The 21,170-nt window shown below is 33.2% G+C and overlaps 1 protein-coding gene across 4 annotated transcripts in view; it reads right to left on the bottom strand.

Moving 5' to 3' along the window:
* Window positions 1-1,304: 1,304 nt before the first annotated feature.
* The window catches only part of dntt (deoxynucleotidyltransferase, terminal), a 144,611-nt gene continuing 124,745 nt past the window's right edge, over window positions 1,305-21,170 (bottom strand). For 2 of the 4 annotated variants that reach the window (XM_058794830.1, XM_058794831.1), the window contains exon 11: window positions 8,389-11,126. In XM_058794830.1, coding sequence (XP_058650813.1) covers window positions 11,040-11,126 — 87 coding nt within the window. In that variant the 3' untranslated portion in view covers window positions 8,389-11,039. Of the gene's footprint in view, window positions 1,560-8,388; window positions 11,127-21,170 lie in introns of those variants that run through there. The other 2 variants (XR_009273817.1, XR_009273818.1) reach the window with 2 other exon arrangements.

Here is a 21,170-nt window from a genome sequence, read left to right as displayed (position 1 = left end):
AGGATAAGGTGACAGAACAGCTTCAGAGATCCAGTTTCTGCTTGAAAGCAGAAGAGATTTAATGGCAGACTCTCTGCTGAATCTCAGGTGTTTCCTCTGAGAAAATGACCCAATGATAATTATTTTAGTATTATTTATACACTATCATCATATATGTCTTATACAATTTATTGAAAATATTACATTAGTAATATAATAATATATGTATAATATTTTGAACTAGTTTTTACCCTTTTAGTTTAAGTTTTAGTAATGTTAGTATAGACACTAATGTCTGACTGTCAGAAACTACATAATTTAATGTATTTCATTGATATTTTAGTATCATTTATCCACTATCATAATATTTGTTAATATTTTAAATTAGCTTTGATAATTTTAGTATATGTTTTAGTCATTTTATGTGCTTTTGTCATTTTTATCAGTTTCTATTTAACTTTTATTTATTTTTCTTTCAGTTAAATTACTTTGAAAGAGTTCTCTCAGAAATTGCTTGTAAATTTCACAAATAATTACAAAGAAATGGTGACACTTTTTCTTGTAAAACATAACTTTGTTTACAAATTTTAAAAAATATTTATTATAGAGTATTTTATTTTAACATTTCTAATTTTATTATATTTTTTTCGTCAAATATTTATATTTAATTTTATTTCAGCTTTATTTCAATTACCACAAATATTTTTAATAGTTTCAGTTTTAGTTAACAATAAAAAACATTGATGAATTATGTACAATCAATCATAGTATTTGTTAATATTTTAAATGAGCTTTTATCGTTTTAAGTTTGAGTAATTTTTTATGTAATTTTTTTTTTTTTGGTTTCTATTTTGCTTTCATTTATTTTTTCTTTCAGTTTTAGTTTAAGTCCTTTAACATATTTTATTACAGTTTGTTGCAAATGCAACATTTGTAGTTTAAGTTTAAGTTTTCATCTAATATTTATATTTTAATTTTAATTGTTAATTTAATAATATTTAGTTTTAGTTAAAAATAACTCTGATGATTTGTAAGCATAATTATATCATTGATATTGACAGTACTAATTAAATTTTGGGTCACTTGAAGTGCTTATATATAATGCATCATAAAGGTATTCATAATATCCATTACAAAGCATTATAACTTTTCATAAATAATTGTAAACAAACTTAAAATGCATTATAATATTTACAGATTTATTATACATTAAATTGCTTGTTTGTTATGTGCTTTAATACATTACACATTTTAAATGTGCAAGACAAATCAGTATTATAATGCATTAACTGTGATTACAATTAGTTCATGTAATGCATAATAAAGCTTATTACAGGCCGTAATGTTTTGATAATGCATGATGAATGCAGGCTCGAGCAGCTTCCCTTGCAGGACTGAGAGGAGGTTCGTCTGTGAATGTTAATGCGCTGATACGGCCAGATCCTCGGCGGGCCGCAGTTATCTTTAATTGTATTGAGTTTGGCTCCACACTGACCTGGGTTCAGTGCGCTGTGAGCTAATGGAGGCTCTCCGTCCCGCGAGACTCGACCCGCTCGTCTGACAGGACACCGGACCATCTGCTGAGCACAGAGCAGATCCAGGCCACGGACATGAATGTAAAACCAGAGCCGGAGAGGAACAAGCTGATTGGTCAGAAACAACGCCTCAGTGCATCTTCATACACAAGAAGTGCAGAAACTTACTCTTACCTCAAAATATACCATGGTATTAACAACACTTACAAAACAAACCCAAAAAAGTGAGCCCATGAAAATGTGTATAAAAAGTATGCCAAATAAAAACAAAAACTTGTGGTATTGATACCCAAAAATGGACTTTGGTGTATATACATGATACGCACGTGTTTGACATGCATATTATACATATGATACGCATCTACCCCACAACCCTAATCCTACCCATTGCGTAGCATGTTGTCACGTGCCTGGACTGTTTTGTTGTGTTTTTGCTCCCCATGTGTTCCCTGTGACCCAGTTTCTTCCCAGTCTGATTGTGTTAATTTGATTCCAGGTGTGTCTCCTTAGTTCCTTGATTGTCCTGTCTTTAAAAGCCCCAGTCCTTTCAGTTAGTGTTTGTCGGTCTTTAAGTGTCTACCCTGCCTGTGATCTGTGTTCCTATTTTGATATTAAACTCCCGTGTTGTGAAATCCTCGTCTTCTTGTTCCTGGTTCCCGTGCTCCCCGTGAGCTGTGACACGTGTACACGCCATGTTATTTTAGTATCGCTGAGATACAATTATAGTTTTTATTAATATTTTCTGTTTCAATTTTTAGTTAAAGTTTAGTAGTTTTTATATGGCTATTTAGCTTTATTTTTTTATTTTTTGTGTGTGTTTGTCATTTTTATTTTAATGTCTATTGTTTTTTTCATTATTTTTTAGCAATTTTGTCATGTTTTCCATAATCTTTTAAATGTACATATAGGTTTTTATTTTAGTAATGTAGTTGTGTTTTTTTGCCGTTTTTAATGTCTATATAGTTTTTTTTATTTTTGTGTGTTTTTGTTTTTTTAAATACACTGCCACTCAAAAGTTTGGGATCAGTAAGATTTTTTTATGTTTTCAAGGCTGTATCTATTTGATGAAAAATACAGGGAAAAAAACTTATTTTGTGAAATATTATTGCAATTTAAAATAACAGTTTTCTATTTTAATATACTTTAAAATGTAATTTATTTCTGTGATGCAGCGCTGAATTTTCAGCATCATTACTCCAGTCTTCAGTGTCACATGATCCTTCAGAAATCATTCTAATATGCTGATTTATAATCAATGTTGGAAACCATTGTGCTGCTTCATATTTGTTTAGGGACCTGTGATATTTATTTTTTGTAGGATTCTCTGATTAATAAAAAGTTTAAAAGAACAGCTTTTATTAAAAAAAAAAAAAAGAAAAAAAAGAAATGTGTTACAATATACAATGCTGTTCAAAAGTTTGGGGTTAGTACATTTTTCAATCTTTTTTTTTTTAAAGAAATTAATACTTTTATTCAGGAGGGATGTGCTAAATGAATAAAAAGTCATAGTACAGACTTATATTGTTAGGAAGGATTTCTATTTTGAAGAAATCCTGCTCTTTTTAACTTTGTATTCATCAAACAATCAAAGAAAAAAAGTATCACATGTTCCATAAAACAATATGAAGCATCACAACAGTTTCAACACTCATAATAAATGATTTCTGAAGGATCATGTGACACTGAAGACTGGAGTAATGCTGCTAAAAATTCAGTGCTGAATCACAGAAATAAATTCTATTTTAAAGTATATTAAAATAGGAAACCAATATTAGAAGTTGCAATAAGATTTCACAATATTACCGTTTTTTCTGTATTTTTGATCAAATAAATACAGCCTTGATGAGCAGAAGAGACTCCCTTAAAAAACATTAAAAATCTTACTGATCCCAAACTTTTGAGCGGCAGGGTATGTGTATATAGTTTTTTATTCAACAATTATCTTATTTTATGTTTTATCATTTTATTAATTTGTTTTATTCCATTTTAATCATTTTAGTTCAAGCTAAACTAAATGAAAATGAAAAATGTTGCTGAAAAATCGATTAATAAATGATATTTTTTCATATTTTTTTCAAATACATTTTAAGATTACTTCAAGTAACAAAAGTGTCACGATTGTAGTTTTAATTTAAGCTAACCATGATAACTCTGGGTACTACCACCGTCCACATTTAAACAATACAGTAGTCACAATAGTCACTTTCTTATTTGTTATTTTTCTTATTTGTTTTTAATGCATTTTAAATCATTTTTTAATCCGAATGTATTTTTTCCCTTGTGCATCTGTTATGAATATTTTTAAAACTGCTTTTTGAGTAAAGCACTTTGGATGACCATGCAAATAAACTTACCTTCCCAAATGAATATGGTATTGCACATGATAAAATTATACATATTTAAAATCTGTAAATATGTTCAAATATACCATGACACATACAGGTAATATGCAGCCGTTCTTGTGAGTGATCAGGAATGGAGGCTTTATAAACGTGAGCATCCGATGATTAGTCTGTTATTGGCGCGTCTGAATGAGTGTGTTACAGTGCTGGACAGTGATTTATTAGCCGAGGCGTATCAGAGCCACAGGAAGCTGCAGACAGATTAAGGTCAGTGCGGATCCTCACTTCCTGTCATCACCGTCACTGAACCGTCAGAGACCCGCAGACCGCTTCACAGGACAGACGAGAGCCGAGCGCCTCACTGAGCTTCAGCTCAACTGAGAGAGAAGGGTTTCTGTCAGATTACTCAATTAAACCAGCGAGACTGCTGCGGCTGCACTGTTTGATTTCCTATTGTCACATTGTGATTAATTCTGTCAGATTTTCAGCTCTCTGTATAATGATGTATAAGAACTCTTTTACTCAGAATTCTTTCATTTCTGACAGCTTCTTGTTGATAGTAGGAAATTACAATAATTTCATATGAAAAAAGATGATTAGAAACAATTGTTCTTCAAAAGAAAAGTTTGGGTTTACAAGTTAAATTCAATCTGTGAGCTGTTTTTGTTGTTGTTGTTGTTTGTTTGTTTTTTTAAAAGGGAAAACAAATTAAAACAAACTATTAAAAATGGCTTTTTGTTAATTGAAATAAAGTTGCAATCAAATTACATAAATATCAGATGGAAGACTTAAATTTAAAAGCCTAAATGAAAACTACGAAATTGAAATAATTTAAATTAATCAAAATGAAAAAGACATAGTAAAATTACAAATATTATTAACACTAAAATATTCAAATGACTTAAATTCAAAATATTAATAAATACCATAATAGTAAAGCAATGTTATTACTAAAATAACAATGAAAACAAGCAGACACATTCTGAAATATATATATATATATATATATATATATATATATATATATATATATATATATATATATTACAAGTTAAAATAAACTATTGAATCTGTTTCTGTTAAAGTAAAACAAAACATGAATATTAATTTCAAAATAAAAGAACACAAATATTAAATGAAAACTTTACAAAAATGTTGCCTTGGCAAATAAATGCTATTTAATATGTTTTAAGTACTACAATTGCTAATTACTAAAATAACAATAAATTAAAGCCAAAAAGAAATATTTAAAAAAAGACAAAAGGACATAGCAAACTTACTCAAATTAAAATAAACACTGAAAATACTGAAACAAAAGCTTACATTCAAAATATTAATAAATGCAATAATAACATAAATAACACTGAAAACAAGCAGTCATGTCCTGAAATGTATGTGAAATAACTGTATGTCATTTAATAAGAACTGGTTCATTCTGGCTTCCTGTTGATAATGACAGAGGTGGTTTTTACACACAAAATGACAATTAAAAACATAATTGCTGTTTAATAAGCAGCAGGCTTTTAACAAAACCAGTGAAGAATAATAATTATGCTAATGATTTGTAAGCATGCACATGATGTCTGTCCAGTTTTTCTGGCGGATCACGGCCTCCGGACGGTTTGCTCTTTACCGACGGATCCAGAGCCGGCTCTCGGTTCTCATGAATATGTAAATGAGCTGATAGAGTATGTTCAGATACAGGGTCAATCATTTAACCCCACGATGACCCCTGAACCACAGCTATTTAAAGGCATCACCTCATTTCACAGACTGTAAGCAGCAAGGCCCCGAGGACTCGGAGAAAGCAGAAGTTCACAGAGAAACTCAAGAAAGCGTCGACTTTCATGCCTGAACGCCGCAGACCAACTCTACAGCCGGCTCAGAAAGCTAATGTTCAACGCCGTTCCTCTGTGCTTTTGAACTGAATTAACAGAATTAACACTTTACATGCTCACAAATGCACATTTTATGGAGAAATTGTTAGTGTCTAATTTATTAGTATAGTAAAGTATGCACAGCAGCAGGGCTTCATGAAATATTCAAATATATGCAAATAAGATTTGAGAGTTGCAGCCGATGGGAATATTACCAGAGACTTAAAAGCGACTTAAATTCATGCAAATCTATCACATAACTTCAAAAGACGTATTAAAAATCATTATAAAAATCAATAATATTAATATATTAAGAATAAAGCATAGTATAAATATTCTGCTAAACATCTCCTCTGTGAAAACTAAAATAAGCATCGTTTATTTCCTCATAAAACAAACAGAGAAATTAATTTGCATATTTAAACTTGGCATGTTGTGATTGGTTACAAAACATGGGAGAACCAATAAGGTTTGCAATTGCAGTATGGCTTCATTAAATATTTAAATATATGCAAATTCAAGTGAAAGTTGAGATTTAAGATATTATCAGAGAATAGAGACTTAAATTTGGGCCTGTTGCTCACACAAATCTTTCAGACGGTTTCAAAAGACTGCTTAAAAATAATAATTAAAATCAATAATATTAATATTTATTTATTAATATCTATGAGAATTAATAATAATTTAAATTAAATAATACCCAATGATAAAATGAATAAATAACTCATAATTTAGTAATTATTAAGGTAATATTTATTAGAATAATTATTAAATAATATCTTTATTAAAATGAATATATTAAGAATAAAGCATAGTATGAAGTTTTTGCAAACCATTATATAAATGTTATTATAACAACAGCTATTAAAATTAATAAATAATTATTAAATTGTTAAATTGTTTTGTTATTGAATAATTATTACAGTAATACTTATTTAATAATTATTACAATTATTATATATTTATTAAAATTAATATTACTACATTAAGAAAAGGTATAAAATGAAGATTTAGCAAAATATCTCCTCTCTGCATTTAATAATAAATTAAATAATAAATAGTAATTCAAATGAATAAATTATTAAATTATTGAATAATTATTAACTTCATATAATTAATTTTAGTATAGTAAGAATATAGTGTAGTTCGATATTTATTAAATTATTTATTATTTAAAAAAAACATTAAGTGAATAATATAATTATTACAATTATTTTAATATAGTAACAATAAAGTGTTTTATGAAGATTTTGCTATTCATCCCCTGTCTCAATGTATTAAGAACAAAGCATAGTAGATCAGTTGATTAGATTTTGCTAAACATCTCTGTCTTCCTCAGAAGTAAGAAAGCCACAAAGGTGTAAACGGCATGAGGACGAATAAATGATGACAGAAAGTTCATTTTAGGTGAACCATCCCTTTAAGACTCAAACGATTCTTGCTTCAAGCAAAGTGTCTTTTATTAAAAACAGACAGACGAAAGAACAGAGCAGAACTTTAATGTCAGCACATTAAGCATTTTAAAGTTCGAATGCGCCAAAAGCATATTCAAAAACCAACTTTTATTAAAACTTTTCTGTCTTCGGCTGAGAACTCATTCGAATTACAGAATACAATATTAAAGCTCATAAACGCACTGAGACTTCATTATCATTTGCTAAGCTACAGCTCAGATCATTTTCAAGACAAATAAATGTTCAAATCAAATATGCAAAACGCCAGCCAAATCAACACAGAACGGTGTCCAGATGATAATCAGATCCATTTGCTCACAAACAGACTTTAGATTCGCTCATGAACACAATCCTGGTTGTCCTAGACTTTCTTTCTAACCAGCATCATAATGCAAGACTGTTCAAACAAAGCAAAATCACAAAATAAAGCAAGAATAAAAGCAGAAAAGATTCCTGCTTCAGTTCTGAAAGTAATTTTCCCATTTACTTTTTCCGAAAGCATTTCAAAAAATCCTCAGCTAACGTGGAACGTTTTAAAATAGTTATATAAATGTTAGGACCAAACATTTTTTAAAGTAACGTTTATGGAACGTTGTTATAACTTTATTAATATTCTGAGATCAACAGTCTCTGAACGCTCTCGTGTTATTTTTACTGGAATGTTCCAAGAAACATTTTTGTAACCTTTAAATAACGCCCTAATTGTGACAAGAAAACATTTAATACATTCTGAAAATAACCGTTCAAATAATGTTACATTCGTGTACAAATACAGTTAGTAGAATGCTGTGAGAAACATTTCTGTGAACTTTAAAACTTTCTAAGTACAAAAACGTTACCATTTTTGAATAAACGTTCAAATAAAAATGTTCAAATAACAAATAGTGTTAGTAGAATGTTGTAAAAAAAAACATGTTTGTAACCTTTAAATAGCATTATAAAAACAACTGGACATTTTAACATTCTATTATGTTAAAACATTTAAAAGACGTTCGAATAATGTTATATTTAGAATGTTAAACATTTTTTGAAACATTTAAATAACTTTCTAATTACGACAAGAAAACTGGACATTTTAATGTAGAATTTTAAAAGATTCAAATAAAGTTACATTTTGGGTACAAAATAAATAATAAAGTTAGTAGAATATTGTAAGAAACATTTTTAAATAACTCTAATTATGTCAAGAAAATTGGACATTTTTAACTTGCTTAGTTTTTGTTTGTTTTTTTATCTAAAAAATAAAGTTAATGTTTTTGTACCCTTTAGGCCTAAAACTTTCTAAGTACAAAAACTGGACATTTAAACATTCTTAGAATAAACTTTCAAAAAAGTTCTATTTTGGGTGCAAATAACATTAGTAGAATAGTAATGTAATAATCACGTGGACATTTTAACATTCTTAAAATATTAAAAATCATTCAAATAAAGTTATATTTAGTTAATGTTTTTGTAACATTTAAATAACTTCAATTATAACAAGAAAACTGGACATATTTTAAATTTCATAGAATATGGGGAAAAAACATTCAAATAGCATATTTTGGGTGAAAATAATTCGTAGAATGTTGTATGAAACATTTTTGTAACCATTAAATAACATTCCAATCACGACATCAAAACTCAACATTTCAACGTTTCAGAAACACTTCTGTTTTTTGTTTTTTTTTTACTTTAATTTGTTACATGGTCAGAAAGTAAACTTAAAATTAGTTAATGATTTGACGATGGTGAGAAGTCGCATAAAACGTCTTCTTTGGACTCGCACAATAGGACCAGAGATATATTATGAACAGTAGAGTGAATTTAGATTTTAAAGTGTGTCTCACTAGGCTTTGGATCACAGCTATTGTTGGAATTAGCAAAGTCAGAATTTAATAAAGCTTTTGTTACTGAAGATTACTCATAGAAAGTGCAGCACAGCAGAGCCTGATGGGAATTGTGGTGTTGCTGTGGGCCGTAAAATTCAATGTAAAGTAATTTAACGCCAACACAACAGTAGCTAACCCAGTTTGAATGCTGGAGCCGGTTCAGTCCGGTTCAGTGCGCTTCTGCTTTGGCGTTTCGGAAGGGGTCAGGGATAAAAAAAGAGAGAAAGAGAGGCCCTCGGGTCGAGTCCTGGAAACGCCTGAGCTGTTCTACTTAAAGATCCTTAAATAGGAAGATCCAGACCTTGTGATCTTCCTCAAGACATCACGGGTTGCACTCGAGTCACAAACAAACAGCATGAAGAGGTTTGCATGGGATAAAATCTCACAGTGTTTGAACAAACACGGAAAGAGTGTTTAAATATCACAACATGTATATGAATATGTTATAAGAACGTTTGGTTAACGTTCCTGTTGAAACATTATTTATGATATTTTCTGAATGTTTTTAAATGCTTAAAAAAACTTTTATTTCTTGATTATATGAACAAAAAAAAAAAGAACATTAAGCTAACGTTTCATTTTGTTATTTTACAAACATTACGGGAATGTAACTTTTGAATGTTTTCTCAACCATTTGACACTATAATAACATTTTTTTTAAACGTACGTATTTTTAATGTTAAAAAGCTTTTTTTCTTGGTTGTGAATGCTAAAGACAACATTAAGGGAACGTTACATTTTATTATTTTGCAAACGTTATGAGAACGTTACTTTTGAATGTTCTCTAAACCATGTGAAACTACGAAGTAGTAACGTTTGTAAAACGTTAAATGAACATCCAATGAAAATGTTTTTTTAAAAACGTTCCATAAACGATGTATTAATAATGTTTTTGCACTAACATTTAGAGACCAGATAACTTTAAACAAATGTTCAATTAACGTTACTAGAAGAACATTTGTTAACATTCACTAATGTTAAAAGCGTCTATTTAAAAAAAAAAAAAAAAGCTGTTCTGAAGTAACATCATGTAACTCTAACTAAACCAATGTCTGAGAAACTGAGAGAAGGAAAAGTTGAATAATAATCACTTAATCAAATTAATAAAAAAAAAACATCTTAACATTAAAACAAACAACAGCTTAACATTAATTTTGCAACCATTTTACATTTTATAATTGGACATACACTAAGGTTCAAAAGTTGGGGTTCAGTCACTTTTATTCAGCAAGGATGCATTAAATTGATCAAAAGTGACAGTAACGACATTTATAATGTACCAAAAGATTTATATTTCAAATAAATGCTGTTCTTTTGAACTATTCATCTGTGAATCCTGAAAAATAAAATGTATCATGGTTTCCACAAAAATGTTGGGCAGTAAAATAACTGTGTTCAACATTGATAATAATCAGAAATGTTTCTTGAGCAGAAAATCAGCATATTAGAATGATTTCTGAAGATCATGTGACTCTGAAGACTGGAGTAATGATGCTGAAAATACAGCTTTGGTCACAGAAATAAATTACATTTTACAATATATTCACATCGAAAACAGCTATTTTAAATTATAATAATATCTCACATTTTTTACTGTATTTTTGATCAAATAAATGCAGCCTTGGTGAATAGAAGAGACTTCTTTCAAAAACTTTTTTTTTTTTTTGGAAACAATCATTATTTTTGCACTACACAAATTACACCCTTTAATGCTTTGCTTGAAAAGTCTGCTTGTGCATTTTTGCTTCAAATAATTATCTACTGCATGGACATTTAGACATTTTAAAGTGTCCAAATACTTTTGGGTGTGACTGTATGTGTATTTGAAAAACAAAACAGAACTCCATGAACTATCAATAATGCTCACGCTGGCTGGAGAGATCAGACTGCGGATATTTCAGTGTGAATCAGCATCAGCGTCATGTCGAGGGTGTTGAATCTGTCCAGAACATCAGCAGGCTTCACAGAGCAGAGACTGAAACTAGGCATTTCGTTGCCAAGGTTCAATATACTCTAAACCCAAGTGGGCAAAGATGTCCTCTTCCGTGTTAGCAGGCAAGAAGGTATTCTGTAGAGAGACGGAGAGGAAAGGGTGAGCTGGTGTGATTTCCGCTGTCTGAGAAATGAACAGAGGCAGCAGCATGTGAGGAAACTCTCTGGACTTGACGAATGATTCAACAGAGAGACTGTGAGAGGATGAGGAACTGCTGCAGCCATGTTATTGCACATTTAAAGGTCAGTACATGTGATTGTTTCAGATTGCTGGATCCTCTGTGTTTGCATTAAGTGTAACAGATGATTGTCTCTAAATGTTCTCCAAAGCAGAGCATCTCAACTGAAGGGTCAGAAACAAACATCGGGTCACAGGCGGCAGGGAAAAACAATGCAGGATGCCAGGAATAAAATGCAATTAACCATATAACTGTGCAGAGTTAGGATGGCAAAATAAATATGATAATCAACAAAATGTCAGTTTTGTTGTCAAAGGTCATTTATTTTGGTGCACTGAAAAAAAAGCAATTGTTTTATTGCATGTTTTTGCATTTAGATTTTGCAAGTAAATTTCACACATGGAATTACAGATATTTCGGAGAGGCTAGCAATAGCACGCTAGCTTTGAAAGCATAAGATCCCACCCTCCCTGCAAATCACTCTCCAAAGCCACATCTCCTCAAAAACACATGACTGTGCTCCATCAGAGCAGAGATTAACCAGCAACACGATGAGAAAACATTACAGTACAAAGCGCATAATAATAACATCTTCCATTCTCACCCAGTCTGCAAATACATATGTTAGCAGGCAGGTAGGACAGCCTATCGTAGCCCTCGGACCGAATAATCTGATTGGTCGAACATTTTACGGTCCTACGCCTTCCACAGATGATATACATACATATAAACACAATAAGACCACTTAGTGATTGCTATCAGAACCAGCATAACAAAAAATGAATGGAATAAAAATAAATAAATAAAAAGTGTAATTTTTCACTTCCAGTTTTATCTCTCACAATTCTGGCCTTTTTTCTTAGACTGAAAACAATTTCAGTGTAGAAACAACTATCACTCAGATACTGCTAGAAAATTTCATAATTACAAAGAAATGGCGAAGTATTTTCATGTAAAATGTTCTCTAAAAGTCTTTGATTTGTATACAACTTCATAAAAATCATTTTACAGTGTTGAAAGTAGTCAGAAGGGTGTACACTGAAATTATTATTATTATTATTATTATTAATTTATTATTATTTTATTTTTTTTGGCAAGTAAACTTGTAAATAAAACTATGAATAAAACGTTTTTCAAGAACATAATATTCGTCTTTTTAATTCAAAATGCCTTGAAAATTGTATTTCTGGCAAGGTTCTCTCAAAATGATGCACATTCTTTCAAAACATTCTTAAAACGCTAACACAACAACATAATTCATTCAAGATTCTTTATTATTATTGTCACTATGCTAAAAGTACAGGGAAATTAGAGAAATCCGTATTTAGTGCAAGCCAAACATACAAAAAACAAACAAAAAAAAAAACAAGTAGCAGCAAAAAGAATGTATGCATCAGCCGAGGAATGTTTTTTCTGAAACGTCATCTAAGATGGTTTAGAAAACATTCAAAATAACATTTGCAAAGTTTGCAAAATAATAAAATGGAACATTCACATAACCAAGAAAAAGCATTGTTTAAACATTTTTAAATCAGTTTTGAATGTTCAGAGAAAATTTGTAAAAACATAATGGGAACTTTAGCAAAACTTAGCTATATTTTTGTTAGTTGGGTATATATATGTACGGTGGCTGAGAGAGCTCAACTGAAAAAACACTGCAAATTAAGGAAACATCTTCATTAATTTGACAACACACGCGCTGCAAGTGCTCACAACACAACCAAATAAAGAAACGCACTGCAAAAACAGAAACACGCTGCAAATACTCACAACACAAACAAATCGTAAACGCGCAGCAAATCGGAAATATTTAAGGGAATAGCACAGCAACGAACATGGCTGAGACATTTATCAATTAAATCAGTTTATTTTAACATCCTAATCATAGGATTCCTTAGCTTTTTTTGGGATATTATTAGCCTATAGGATATTACAAATACACAATTACTGGCTAACTTACTTTTACAACTTCCCATACAAAAATTAACCATAGCCTATGGTAGGCTATTAAAATATTTAATTAATAAATACATTTATTATAAAAAAATGGTTACTGTACCACGGATTTACTACACTAACCATAGTTTAACCATGGTATTTGTACAACCGTGGTTATACAAATGGTAGGCTAATCAATACAGCAAAAAAAAAAAAAAAAACATGGTTAATTTGCATTTTGTTGTGGTAATTTTGTTGTGGTCTGTGTTTGCGTGTTTCTATATTTGTTTGTGTTGTGAGTATTTGCAGCACATGTGCTGTCAAACTCATTCAAATCAGTTTGTTTGTGCTTTTTCATGTGTTTTCTGGAGTTGTAGTGCATATTCCACCGTATATACATCCCTTTTGTTCTTTCTTTGCAACAAGTACCAACATTAAAAAAAAAAAACATTAGATGAATGTCCAACTAAAACATTTCAGGAAGAAAAAACATAAACGATGTTAGAATTATGATTTGTGCTAACATTTTGAGAATGTTACTGAAATTCTGTTAATGTTACTGGAAGAACATCTGTTCATATCTTTAAGAGAAGCTTGCCGGAACGTTCTGAGAACATCTTCATGCACTGATGTTCCCCGAGTTCACCTCAGCTTATAGAGCGAACCGGATCTGTGTGGCGCATGAACAAACCCTCCTGACCTTGCCACGGACGGTGTTAGGGTACAAAGTCATTCTAGATGTCATAACTGATGAGATCGGGAGAAGGTGCGCATGTGCTCAGGGCCTGATGTCATGAGATGGTGAATATCTCGGCTGGAGAGGCGAGTCTGACTCATGCGGCAGAGGAAGGGAAGCTGTGAGCTCCACACATCCTGCCTGGAAGTGTTAAACTGGAACTAACTTGTCAGAATGAGGCAGAGGAAATAGAAAGCATGTGAACACATTTAGCAGGAGCGACAGACTGCTGCACAAACCAGGAGGAAAAACCAGCTCCAGCTTTCCGGTTTAGCTTCCCACATCACTATTTGCAATGCAGAGAGTCATGTGACTTGTTAAAGGGGTCACAGCATGAGAAAAAGTCTTAATCCATCCAAATGATGTGTCATTAGTAACCCTTTAAAATAATCAATAATTATTTTTTTGAATTTTTTTGGGAAAAGTGTGTGAAAAATTGTGTTTTTTGTTTTATGTTGTGTTTCGATTGTGACCGGTGGGATATGGAGAGTACTGAAATCACATATTTCTGCTGTCATAAAAAATGTTATATATCTTAGCTCAGCTATTTTAAACTGTTTGATCACATTCTATGGTTACTATTATGCATAAAAATCCTTATGCAACCTTGATAGGAACACTGAGATGAAAAAACAAAAAAAATTCAACTATCACGGCATTTCGAAATTGTTAAATATTTCTAAAATATAACATCAAATTTTTAAATCAATGCTACGAGTATTACAACATCATTATTGTATTATTGCATTGTATTGTATTATTTTCTAACATTTGAATTTTTAATTTAGTGCAATATTTTGTCATTGCAACATTTTATTGTCATTTTCACTAGCAACTGCCATTGGATTGTATTGTAAAATAAAGTTCACTGTTATCCCACCGGTCACTATTGTGATCATCAACATGTTTACTCACTCTATGACCACACTCAACAAAACTGAATATATGCAAATGCATATATTAATACTAGACACCCTAAAGATAATGTGTACCAAAAATCTTTGTCATATCTTTATGTTAACATACTTTATTAGCCTTTCGTTTTAGAGCTTTGATGCGTCCATCATCTGCTCAAGGTGCAACAGGAAATAAACTGCTCTGGTCATGTGACAATTTGAACCAATCATGTGAAACTGCACATGTTTAATTGAGACCCTTTATTTTTTCCATATTTGCAGGAAGTGCATTAAAACATCAGTCGATACGGTTTGTAGAGCTTTATAAATGAAAAACTTTTTTACGGTCACTATCGTGACCGGTGGGATTAAATGGGTTAAAAGATTAAAAAGTCCTCCTCGTTATAAACAAAGCATTTATTTAATCAAGCTCCAAAAATGGCTTGTTTTGGATCCGAGGGGCAAAGTGACATCACCTAGCCCCGGTCATTTGCATAAACACTGCCTCCAGAGCAAGACATTGACGAATAGTAATCGTCTCACCACAGGCCCCGCCCACTTGTCTACACTGGATACAGTATACAGATGCGCGTTCACTTTCTGACACAGTCCACGCACTCGAGTCGGTCGTCAACAGGACAAATGGAGTGAAAGAACGTTTGATTTGACGCGTTTGGTTTAAACAGCTCGAACACGTCATTGTACAGATATCAGAAGGATCCCACCGTAAGGAACAAGTGGATAGTTTATTTTTAATGGCGTCCCGGATTATGTCAGATGATTGATCGGAGCATTTTGTTTTGTAAACGAGGCACAGTGGTATGGAGAGTTCACAAAGTAACATTTGTTGAAAGATGAAGCAGTGCTGGATCTGACTGCAGCTGCATCACAAACGTAAGTAAAAGATTTCATAATGCTTTGTCTGGAAATGACTGTTTTATTTCGATTATGTTGTCAAAACACGCATGCAATAGCGAGAGGGCATTGATAGTGTTTCCTATGCTTTGACGTGAGCCAATCATAATTACTGAGAGGCCTTAAAGGACCCGCCCCTTAAAACAGGATGTTTCTGAGAAAGGTTCAGAATGAGGGTTATGTCACTTTTGATCAATTTAATGTATCCTGTGCTGAAAAAAAAAAAAAAAATCAAGCGCACAATGTTGAGCTATTTATGCGAGTCTGCCTGTTTCTGTAACTGTGGGAGTATAACACATGACATATCCAAACTTTTGCAAACTGGTTTTGGCAAGCATAAAGCTGCATTTTCCAAAAAACAAAATTTTGCACGCCATTCAAACATGTTTGATGAAATCTGGCAGCATGCGCATACAAATTTCTCCACTGAGAGAGTATCAGGAAGCGTTGGACGGGCTCAAGTCACGCGTGATCCCACACGCCAAACTAAGCCTGTTCCTCACAATCCCTCAGATACCAGCTCCACATTAATTACAGCACACAAACACATCCAGAAGACTGATCTGCAGCTAATGCTCATATACAAACACATCAGCTGAGCCTTATTCAAAAATACCATCACTTTAAAGCTTTAATATGCATTTAATTCAGTGCCACTGGTTTATTTAGCATTTAAGTGGCGTAATTTAGTATTAATGAAATGGCGCCTAGCTGGTCATTATTGTGTTATGATGCTCACTGATCTCTAGAGTAAATGAAGTGCTGATGTGTGCATATCATCCTGTGTGTTTATGACAAAGTTAAAAGTGCAGATGTGCTCATCTCCTTCAAATTTAAGTGTCTCGTTTCATAATAATTACTAATAGCTTTCACAAACACTCTACTCTATTGGGCTTTTTCTGTCATTGTTTAACCAACACAACAGCTTCCCGGCTAACAGGGAGCATTCTGGCAAGGCTCTCTGTTTTTGTTTGTTTGTTTGTTTGTTTTAATTGACAAAATGTAAAACAATACAAAAAAGCCCATAAAGACTAATTCATACACATTTCAAAATGGTCAAGGATAAAGTACACACACAAAAGCTATAGACTTGTTTCTATTGCAGTCCTCTACGTTCAGTAACATTAACTCATTCAAAGTTATCTGGTCTTCAATAATCATGGAGCGTTTACCTTAACTCTAACTCTAACCTTATCTCATGGTAGCAAACAGGATGTAGAATTGCAATTGAAATTTGAATGCAAGGATCAAAATTTGAAATTCTAAATTTACATTTTTAAATTCAAATGACATTCCAAATACTAAAGCACATTCTGCAGCGAGTTTGCTTTTAAAATGTATCAAACAAATGATTCTTTCGAGACAGTTCTGAGAAATAAATCAAAAATCCAATGTGCAAATAAAAATTAAAGAGAAATTTCACTAAAAAATTAAAATGATAATTTACCCACCCTCGTGTTTCCCAAAACATGTATGACTCTTTCTGCTGTGAAACACAAAAGCTGATATTTTGAAAATGTTGGAAGCCAATCAACATGACTTTCATTACATGGACAAAAGCAGCTTTCAAAATATCTTTTGTGTTTCAAAGAAAAGAGTCAGAAGTCAGAAGTAAGTTTGGAATGACATGAAGGTGAACAAATGATGACAGAATTGATATTTTTGGCTATTGAATTTATAGTAGCCAAAATAAATGGCTTATATAAATAATATATAAGCCAAATATGATATAAGCCCACATAAAAAGCTTAATAAATAGTGCTTTAATAACATTAATTAAAGATACGACCCAAAAGCAGACTATTGGCTATTTTTTAGCATATTTGTAATAAATACAATAAATTCTATACGATTCCCAAATCTACACAAGACTGCCTCTTGCTGCATGAATGGAGATTTTTCATTTTTGCTGCCATCACATTGAGAGAAAGCGTGAGTGCTGTGTGTGTGTGTGTGTGTGTTTACGGTCATACAGATACAGAGGCTGCAGCCACATACAGTTATTAATATACTTGTCACAGCTTTGTGTGTCAGAGCGTTTCTCTGCTGTAATAGTGTTTAAATGTGAGCAGCAGATGCAGTGCAGTCAGAAACACTCCCACACAGTCAGTGTGAGAACACAGATCACATACGGCTCTCACAGACAGCTGGACCACGCAAGCGAGGAGATGGACCCCAGAAGAAATAAAACTGCTTTCATCTGGAACTGCTGCACTGAAAAAAAACCAATGGTGTAGAAACAATGTTCACTCAGAAATTGCTAGTAAATTTCAGGAATAATTACAAGTTACACTGACGAGTACCAAATTAATTGATTGTGAAAGTCTGAAGGAAATAGCAGTGATATTTTAGAACCACTGAGATACTATTTTATTCATATTTTGAATCAATTTTATTTTATTTACAGTTTAAGTAATTTATTATATGCTATTGCAGTTTTTGTTAATATGTTGAACTGATTTCCTCTTTTCACTTTAATTTGAACTAATAATTAAATTTTAGTTTTTTTAGTCTCAGTTTTAGCCATTTGCAGTGTTATTTTAGTATCATTAATATGCAATTAGAGTTTTTGTAAATATTTTCACTTTAATTTTAGTTATAGTATTTTGTTGCGTTTATGTAGTTTTTGTTTTTTAATATAATTCTATATAATTTTATTACATTTTTATTTCAGTTTTAGTTATACTATTACATCATGTTAAACTAAATATAATGAGAAATGTTTGCAGTGATATTTTAGTATCATCACTCTTTTTGTTAATATTTTGAATTAGGTTTTATTTTTATATTTTCTCTTTTCACTTTATTTTTAGTTATAATAATTTTGTTGTGTATTTTTGTCATTTTAAGTAGTTTTTAATGCATGTATATATATATATAGTTTATATACATTTTTATTTTAGTTTCAGTTTTAGTTAATTTAGGACATAACGATAAACTAAATTAAAATGAGAAACGTTATGCCTTATAGCTGAAAATAATTTTTTTTATTTATATAAAATGCTTATTTTATATTATTTATTTATATATTAATTATATTTCTCATAAATTATATTCTTTTTAAATTATGCCTTATAGCTGAAATTATTTTTAAATTTATATAAAATGCTTATTTTATATTATTTTTATATATTAATTATATTTCTTATAAATTATATTCTTTTTAATTAAAAATGGTAGAAAAACTTTTAAAAATAATAATAATTTTTTTGCAATGTAATAGATGCCATAACACCACACTGTAAAAAATAAGTGTAATTTTAACTGTAAAATTTTGTAAAAACGCTACTGAAAAAAAACTGTTAATATGTTAACAGTGAGTTCCTGTACTATATACAGGGAAAAACTGTAAAAGATCTAACCAGACATTTCATGTAATTTTACAGTAAAATACTGTTAATTGTACAGTTTTTAGAAGTAAAAATAACAAATCAATGTATAATTTACAGTCAAAAACTGTAAACTGATATTCCCAGAATTCCCTGCGTGACACTCCACATTTGAAAGTATTTTGTTTAAATAATCATGTTTTTTTAATACAAACCCGATTCCAAAAAAGTTGAGACACTGTACAAATTGTGAATAAAAAAGGAATGCAATAATTTACAAATCTCATAAACTTATATTTTATTCACAATAGAATATAGATAACATATCAAATGTTTAAAGTGAGACATTTTGAAATGTCATGCCAAATATTGGCTCATTTTGGATTTCATGAGAGCTACACATTTCAAAAAAGTTGGGACAGGTAGCAATAAGAGGCCGGAAAAGTTAAATGTACATATAAGGAACAGCTGGAGGACCAATTTGCAACTTATTAGGTCAATTAGCAACATGATTGGGTATAAAAAGAGCCTCTCAGAGTGGCAGTGTCTCTCAGAAGTCAAGATGGGAAGAGGATCACCAATTCCCCCAATACTGCGGCGAAAAATAGTGGAGCAATATCAGAAAGGAGCTTCTCAGAGAAAAATTGCAAAGAGTTTGAAGTTATCATCATCTACAGTGCATAATATCATCCAAAGATTCAGAGAATCTGGAACAATCTCTGTGTGTAAGGGACAAGGCCTAAGACCTTTGTTGAATGCCCGTGGTCTTTGGGCCCGAAGACGACACTGCATCACTCATCGGCATGATTCTGTCATTGACATTACTAAATGGGCCCAGGAATACTTCCAGAAACCACTGTCGGTAAACACAATCCGCCATGCCATCTGCAGATGCCAACTAAAGCTCTATCATGCAAAAAGGAAGCCATATGTGAACATGGTCCAGAAGCGCTGTCGTGTCCTGTGGGCCAAGGCTCATTTAAAATTTGAAGTTCTTTTTGGAAAACTGGGACGCCATGTCATCCGGACTAAAGAGGACAAGGACAACCCAAGTTGTTGTTAGCGCCAGTTCAGAAGCCTGCATCTCTGATGGTATGGAGTTGCATGAGTGCGTGTGGCATGGGCAGCTTATTCATCTGGAAAGGCACCATCAATGTTGAAAGGTATATCCAAGTTCTAGAACAACATATGCTCCCATCCAGACGTCGTCTCTTTCAGGGAAGACCTTGCATTTTCCAACATGACAATGCCAGACCACATACTGCATCGATTACAACATCATGGCATCATCCAAGGGGAAGACAAGGCGAGAACGGAGCAGGGGAAGGGGAGGGATGGGGGAGGGCCAGGTCCGTGCACTGGAGGGGACCTGGGGACTGAGGCAGCGCCGGCGGATGGGGACCCAGGGCAGAACCCGCGCCACACCAGCGGTGGGTGTAGAGCTGCCACCCCGTAGCGGGCAATGGCTGGCTCCACCTCCTTGGGAGACTTGTGAGCGGGCACCACCGCCTCGGAAGGACCGGAAGCGGACACCGCCGCCTCGGGAAGGCCTGAGACGAGCCCCGCACTCGGAGACAAACCCAACGGACACCGCCGCCTGGGATCCTGTGAGGATCGTGAGCGGGCACCGCCGCTGACGATCGTGGAACGGCTACCGCCGCCTCGGAACCCTGTGTGCGGACACCGCCGCTGGAACCCTGTGTGCGGACACCGCCGCCGACGATCGTGAGCGGACACCGCCGCCGGGACGATCGTGAACGGCCACCGCCGCCTGGAACCCTGTGTGCGGACACCGCCGCCTGAACCTTGTGTGCGGACACCGCCGCCTCGGGAGGACCGCGAGCGGACACCGCCGCCTGGAACCTTGTGTGCGGACACCGCCGCCTGAACCTTGTGTGCGGACACCGCCGCCGGGACGATCGTGAACGGCCACCGCCGCCTGGAACCCTGTGTGCGGACACCGCCGCTGGAACCCTGTGTGCGGACACCGCCGCCGACGATCGTGAGCGGACACCGCCGCCGACGATCGTGAGCGGACACCGCCGCCGGGACGATCGTGAACGGACACCGCCGCTGGAACCTTGTGTGCGGACACCGCCGCCGGGACGATCGTGAGCGGACACCGCC

Source organism: Onychostoma macrolepis, chromosome 13, assembly GCF_012432095.1.
Source record: "Onychostoma macrolepis isolate SWU-2019 chromosome 13, ASM1243209v1, whole genome shotgun sequence".
Taxonomy (NCBI): domain Eukaryota; kingdom Metazoa; phylum Chordata; class Actinopteri; order Cypriniformes; family Cyprinidae; genus Onychostoma; species Onychostoma macrolepis.
The sequence above is the reverse complement of the archived record's forward strand: the minus strand, read 5'-3'. Positions and strand labels throughout refer to the sequence as shown.